Below are 7,649 nucleotides of genomic sequence, written 5' to 3'. Positions count from 1 at the left end.
TTTTCCCCTCAAGATCTGTGAAGAATTTTGATGGGATTTTAATGGGGATTGCATTGAATCTATAGATTGCCTTTGGTAGAATTGCCATTTTTACTATGTTGATCCTCCCAATCCAAGAGCAAGGGAGGTTTTTCCATTTTCTGGTATCCTCTTCAATTTCTTTCTTCAAAGACTTAAAGTTCTTGTCAAATAGATCTTTCACTTCCTTGGTTAAAGTTACCCCAAGATATTTTATGCTATTTGTGGTTATCATGAAAGGTGATCCTTCTCTAATTTCCCTCTCTGCTTCCTTATCCTTTGTGTATAGGAGGGCAACTGATTTTTTGGAGTTGATCTTGTATCCTGCCATGTTACTAAAGGTGTTGAATTCTTTTTTGAAATATTTTTTTTACCTATTTTTGTTTTGTCTCTTCAGAACTCTCTATTCAGACAAATAGGCCATTTCTAATTGAGTGGTTTTTTTTCTCTAGACCCTATAATGATTTTGTATATTCTGGATATCAACCCCAATCACATGTACAGCTGTGTGTTCATTGAATTGATTGGTTTTTTTCTATACAGAAGCTTTTTTATTTTTGACCAGTTGTCAATTTCTCTGATGGGTTCCATCTGATACAATCTCCAATGCTAATTATTTTTTTGCTATACAGAAGCTTTTCAGTTTTGTGAGGCCCCATTTTTCAATTGTTACCTTTGATTCTAGTTTATATGGAGCTTCCATTCAGAAAGTGGTTTCCTCCTGCTTCATTTTGCTCAGCACTGCCTATGTTTTATTCTTGGGGCTGGAGAGTGGTTTATATATCCAATGACTCTCAGTTTGAGAAAACTAATACTCTCCTCCTAGCAGGTAACAACTGCAAATAGCTTCTTAGTGATGAGTCAGACTTTGTGCACACTTCCTCTTCCTTGTGCTAGGGTTTTGTTTGATTTGAACTTGTACAGGTCTTGTGCATGCTATCAAGTCCCTGTGAGGTCATATATATGTATCAACCCTGTTGTGTCTGGAAGACACTGTTTCCTTGGAGTCACTCACCACCCTGGCTTTTGTAATCTTTCCACCTCCTCTTTTGCCCAGATCCCTGTGCCTTGAGGGAAGAGGTTTGATAGACATTCCATTTAGGGCTCAGTGTTCCAAAGTCTCTCACTCTCTGTGTGTTGTCCAGTTGTGGATTTTGTGCTAACTCCATCTACTGTGTGGAGATGACTCCCTGATGAAGGTTAAACAATGTTCTTAGCTGATCTATGAGTAAAGCAATATGTCATTAGGAGTCACCCTTTTGCTATGTTCCTTTAAAAGAACAATATAATAGAAGGTTTTCCCCTAGGCCTATGCCCTATCCAGTCTTAGGTTCTTGGCCTCTTTAGCGGTGTCAGGTTTGGGTTTCATTACATGGAGTGGATCTTAAATCCAATCAAAGAATGGTCTGTTACTCCCTTGACATTCATGCCACTATTGCACCAGGATACCTCATGGACAGGTGGCTTTGTAGGTTACATAGTTTGTAGTTGAATGATATGATGATGACTTTTCTCATCCAACAGCATGCAAAGTTCATTCCAGAACTAGGAAAGCCAGATAGTCAGTAGGGGTGAAACTTCTAGTTGGGAATCACCTCAATTTCTTCATGTTCAGTGACTTAAGAAAGGGGTGTCTTCAGCTGTAGAGACTGTCAGGTTGTGGGAGGTATCCAGCAAGCTGTTTGATGCAGTTGGAACTTATTTTTGTAAAGTAAAGATAAATTAACAAAGGGGTTCCCGGTGTGACTCACTGTGTAACATTGAAGCTACATAAAAAGATTTTTTAATTTACCCCTTTTTATTTTATTTTATTTTCCTTTTTTCTCTTAAAGTTTGTTTTATTTTGATGGTGTGCTGGGGGAGAGGTAGATGCAAAGGGACAGGGAAATGAATGGGATCAAGATACTGTATGTGAAAGACACATAGAATAAAAAGATAGAGAGAGATTGAGAGACCTCTAAGAGATTAAGACCTAACAAAATGAATGACTTCCTCTGCACCTGGGTGAAAATGAGAATCAGAAATTAGGACACAATGCCCAGAGGGCAGAGTGAGCAAGGGAATAAGAAGTAGAGAGCTCTGTTCTCAAATAGTTCTGCAGAATAAAAGAGCACAGAGCATGCCCAGGATCCTGCAGAAAATTCTCCGCTGACCTTCAGACAACAGTTTTTCACTTTCTCTTCCAGTTGGCTGTTATAAAGTCAGCTACCTCTGCCCTCAGATAATCCTGGAAAAAGCTGTTTAAGATGCTTCTCTTGATAGTGTCTCTTCTGAGTCAAGAAGGAAGGTAATGTAATGGTTAGCTAAGGAAAATGGTAAAATATAGTTGATGAATCTATGGCCTTGAAAACAGTTCATGCTTCACTTTGTGAGTCTATGAGGTGTGAGATGCAGGCGTGTGCCTCCACCTTGTCTATTCACCGCCTTGCTCAGCACACTTCACAGTAACCCTGTCTGGAAGGCATTGCTATATCACTGGATATTAGGAGAAATTAATAGAGGTAAATAAGTGCTTTGTAGAAATTCCTCAGTTGTGCTGTTTAATTGTCATATCCATGCTGGCGTCTGTCCTTCCACAACAGCACAGCCGTTAGAGGACACAGGTGGGCACTCTCCAGATTCTAATTTTATCTAAGTACAATAGGAGTGCTTACTGGATGCCAGGTACTTGACAAAATGTATCTATCTAATTCTCAAAACACACTACAGGGGCAGGACTGCCACTTTCCAACTTCCAGGAGAGGGAACCAATGTATGAAGGAGTCATAACTTGTCTAACACATACAGCACAGGCTTCGAACCCAAGTTATCTAGCTTTGGTATTAGTGCCTTTCTATCAATTCTCCTCAGACCAATGAGGCCATGGAATATGCTGACATACTTTATTGTCTGGACTGGATGGAAAGCTAACTAGTGAAAATGCACAGCTAAATGTTCTACTTTGTTTCCATGACTTAACTTTAAAGAGAAGGAAAGGAATGATGAAAAACACTCAGGATATTAAATTATTGCCCAGAAACCCACACAGCCCTGAAATCCTACTTTCATATCCCATTTTCTAGGTCACAACACAAAGTATACGACCCCAGGAAAAACTGGCCAAGTTTATGTTAGCAGAGGAGATTCTTTCTATATTTAAACACTAACAATGATCAAATAACAGCAGTCTAATGAAATATTCTTTTCCCAACTCACATCTAATTTTATTAACATAAAAAATTTCACAAATTTTCCATTTCCCAGAACAGTTTTTAAGGTTTATCCTTTGGAATCTACCCTGAGAGAGGGCTGCTCTAAACAACGCACCATATTGCTCATTGTCAATACAAAAACACAGCTCCTACCTCACTGCACATAAGAAATAGTTTACTCCACATGAGTACACATAGTCTAGACACACAAATGCACGTCTCCAAAAGGACATGTTACACCCTGAAAATGTTTTCTTTAATTATATCATAAGAAAGTCATAAATTGAGACATTTAGCAAACCCATCTTTTTTAGATGCTAAATATTTTTGTCCCACAGCATTAGAAAAACTCATGTCTGGTAAACATGGGGCTGAGAAGCCAGGAAAACAGTCTTTAGGAGAGAAAATTAGTAAATCCACTAAGGAATCAGTGTTTGAATTATATCATTTACTAACCTTTATGATCTCATTCTGACTTCTTTTATTCCACACTGTGAATTTAACATAACATTTACCTGTGACATAATGGGAATACTGTATCTAAAGTTTAAATAGTAAAGAACATAGTATGGCCTCAAGCAGTAAAGGTAGGAGTGGAGGAAACCACAAATCCTGACTGACCAAGTGTATTTGTTAATTAGATTGATTACCTCTCTGTCTACAGTTATCTCAATGTATGAAATACTTTGATGTTTAGAGTTTGAAATCATTTGTTACCCTTTAGTTCTAGCTTTCTTTCTGAAAAATTTGATGCCATATTTATAAGCCTCTGAAAGTGACTGGTCTAATTCTAAGGGAGATTTACCATAATATCTACCCATTTGTAATTCTTATTTGTTATCAATAAGTTCAATTATCCTGTTATGTTGGTGGTATATTAGGTATTTGGAGATATTCAAAGGAATTCAGATAATAATACAATAAATCTTTAGAATACTTGCTAACAAAATTTTCTAAACCTATGAAACAAGGGAAGAAACAAAAACCAGACCTATCAATCAAGATTCCATGGACTTTGGTAACATAATCAAATCTTGTTTATTATTTTCCCATTAGAAGTGGAAGTTGAATTATTACAGGAATGATTTTGTATTAATGTTCATTTGCTCTTGCTAAGAAATATTTATATTAAAGATTTTAATAACAATTGAGATTAAATAATCACTTAACCAAGAAACATGGGCTCTTAAGTTGTGAAATACAGTGAACATTGTCAACGGAGACTGTTTTCTACAATTTGATACAGGAATCAACCAGACCTTTGCATATTTCTAAGAGTCAAAGTTACTCTGAGATGGCAGGAGTCTGAGTGTGTCTTAGGGTTTCTCAGGGCCTTCACTCCACGCATCTTTTACTTAGTTGCTGCGTTTATCTCAATTTTAACTCATTTTTGTTGTTTTTAATTATGTATATGTTGGGAGAAGTGCATTTGGGTGCAGGTTTCTATAGAGGCTGGAGGTGATGCATTCTCCTGAGGTAGAGTTAATGCCTAGTCATGTCTCCTACCCCTTAAAATTAACATTTATAACAGTAATCTGATTGGTTGAACCCAGTTAATATTCTTCCTTCTTTCTTAATAGGAAGTTCATTTGGTTTGCTCTCTAAGAATTTCAATATAAGAAAAAAGTACCCCCAAATTGGGTTCCTTTTGGAATTTTAAATGCCTTTGTCAATTTAAAAATTAGATTTTTATTCAAATTTTTTAAAATAATAAGAGAGGGCAGTGGAAAACTTTGATCTTTTAAAATATCAAAATGGGTTACTTGAGATGAAAGCACATAATTATGACAAAATATAGTTAAAGAAGAGTTCATCCTCATTTGTAGCTTTAGTAAATATAAGATTATATAAGGCGGACAAGATGGTTCCATGGGTAACAGTGCTTAATGCCAAGCCTGGTGACCTGAGGCTGATCCACCTACATGGTGGAAGGAGAAAGCCCACTCCTGTAAGTCACCCACTGACCTCCATAAGTCCACTGTGGCATAAATGTACTCAAACATGGACACATGCATGTACATATGTATACACACACATAAGTAAACATGTAAATGTAAATTTGAAAACAAAATATCATCATTTTATCATTTAGTATTATGACAAAGATAATTCAAAATATTTTAGATAGTTGTTTGAAAATCTAAAAGTAAAAGTATTTAAGAATGATAACACGGTGAGAGTCAGTAGAAATGCTGCAGCAGGGTCTTTTGACTTTAGCTACCTAGGGTGCTGAACTGTCCATGTGACTGAAGATGGACATCACCAATTTGCTGAAGTTTACGTGGGTTTGACATGAAGACACTGGCACAGTTTAAGGTAGGGAATATAGATCTAGGAGATTTTCTCTTGAAATTTTGTAACATAGGAAGTGACTAGATGACTCATATAGGATTATTTAAGCTATGTATTGAAGTTTTTGATTTCAAAATGTTCCAATCAGTGAAATCACCTTGTGTTAATTCTCATTCATTTAATTCTTTGTCTCCCAGGAGCACACCATAGAGATGCTGGAACCAATTCTGAACTTTCAATTATATTATAAGGCCTTTTATATCTTGCATGTCTCCCTGTAAAAGCAAAAGTGTGTTCTGTATCTTATTTTTATTTACACTATGCAGTTATTTAATGAAGAAATAGCCAACGTTTTCCATAAGGGACAGCTCATAGGTTCAGACAAATTATGGGGCTGTCTTTGCTTAGGTAGTGAAAACCTTTAGTCAGTTCTAAAAAGTAGCATCATTTACTTATTTAACTATAAATAAAGAAGCCTAAAATTAAGGACATGATGAACTTTTCTATAACATGCAAAATTTTATGAATCTACTTAGCTCTTTAAGGTATTTATTAGTTTATTATTTTGGAGTTCCATACATGCATATAATGCATTCTGTTCATACTCAGTGCCCCACTTTCTTTTATTCCCTTTCTCCCTAACAACCTCCTTCTCATCAACAGTCCTCTGCCACCATCATGTGCTTCTGCTGTGTGGCTCACTGGGTTTAACCAGGGACACCACTGTGGGGATGAGAGCAGAGCTATTGACTGGACAAAGAATTTCCCTTCTTCATAATGAGTATATGATGAGCAAACTATTCTGCTTCCTGTTTGGGCAAAATTTAACACCCTCGGCTATTTCTAGGATATTCAACCATTTTTGGTGCCTTTACAGCTAACAGACAGATGAAAACCCTCAGCAGCCCCAGTAACTCCAGCACCATCTCTGGCTTCATCCTCCTGGGTTTCCCCTGCCCAAGAGAAGGACAGATCCTCCTCTTTGTGCTATTCTTTGTTGTCTACCTCCTCACCCTCATGGGCAATGCTTCCATCATCTGTGCTGTGTGCTGGGATCAGAGACTCCACACCCCCATGTACCTCCTGCTGGCCAACTTCTCCTTCCTGGAGATCTGGTATGTCACCTCTACGGTCCCCAACATGCTGGCCAACTTCCTCTCTGACACCAAGGTCATCTCCTTCTCTGGGTGCTTCCTGCAGTTCTATTTCTTCTTCTCCTTGGGTTCTACAGAATGCTTTTTCCTGGCAGTTATGGCCTTTGATCGCTACCTTGCCATCTGCAGGCCTCTACACTATCCTGCTCTTATGACTGGGCGCCTCTGTAACATCCTGGTGATCAGTTGCTGGGTGCTTGGTTTCCTCTGGTTCCCCTTTCCCATCACCATCATCTCCCAGATGTCCTTCTGTGGGTCCAGGATTATAGACCATTTTGTATGTGACCCAGGCCCTCTGTTGGCTCTCAGCTGTTCCAGAGCCCCACTGATGGAATTTTTCTGGACAATAATAATGTCTCTACTCCTTTTTACTCCTTTTCTCTTCATCATGGGATCTTATATGTTGGTCCTACGAGCTGTGTTTAGAGTTCCTTCAAGAGATGGACGAAGAAAGGCCTTGTCCACTTGTGGGCCTCATGTGACTGTGGTTTCTCTTTTCTATGGCTCAGTGATGGTCATGTATCTGAGCCCAACATCTGAGCATGAAGCAGGAATGCAGAAACTTGTGACTCTGCTTTATTCTGTGGTTACTCCACTAATTAATCCTGTGATCTATAGTCTGAGAAACAAAGATATGAAGCATGCAATGAGGAAGCTTTTGAAAACATGAAAATACACATTCCATGAAGTATGTGTATACTGTAGAATATTATTCAACCACAGGAATGATTACGTTGTTTAATTTACAGCAACATGGATAAAATGGGAGAACATTGTGCTAAGTAAAATGAGTCAGTCATGGGAAGTCAAATACTGCATGTTCTCATTTAAGTGTAGAAAGTTTGGAATCATGCATAGCACAAGGAAGTGTGAGGAAATGCGACATGGTCTGTGTTTACAAGGGGTGCAGTTGAGTAGTTGCTCAACAGCTGTGTTTGATAGTAGATTAAGATAAATATGTCTGACATGTGTTAATTCTGTTTCATGCAAAATG

At 37.9% G+C, this 7,649-nt stretch overlaps 1 protein-coding gene across 1 annotated transcript in view; it reads left to right on the top strand.

Annotated features, from left to right (window-relative positions):
- The window catches only part of LOC126492872 (olfactory receptor 11G2-like), a 9,494-nt gene extending 2,169 nt beyond the window's left edge, over nt 1-7,325 (top strand). The window contains exon 2 of the mRNA XM_050129509.1: nt 6,390-7,325. Within this exon, the coding sequence (XP_049985466.1) occupies nt 6,390-7,325 (936 nt within the window). The remainder of the gene's footprint in view (nt 1-6,389) is intronic.
- The last annotated feature ends 324 nt before the right edge of the window (nt 7,326-7,649 follow it).

Source organism: Alexandromys fortis, unplaced genomic scaffold (assembly GCF_014885135.2).
Source record: "Alexandromys fortis isolate MF-2015 unplaced genomic scaffold, M_Fortis_MF-2015_v1.1 scaffold_285, whole genome shotgun sequence".
Classification (NCBI taxonomy): domain Eukaryota; kingdom Metazoa; phylum Chordata; class Mammalia; order Rodentia; family Cricetidae; genus Alexandromys; species Alexandromys fortis.
This window is presented reverse-complemented; position numbering and strand designations above follow the sequence as displayed.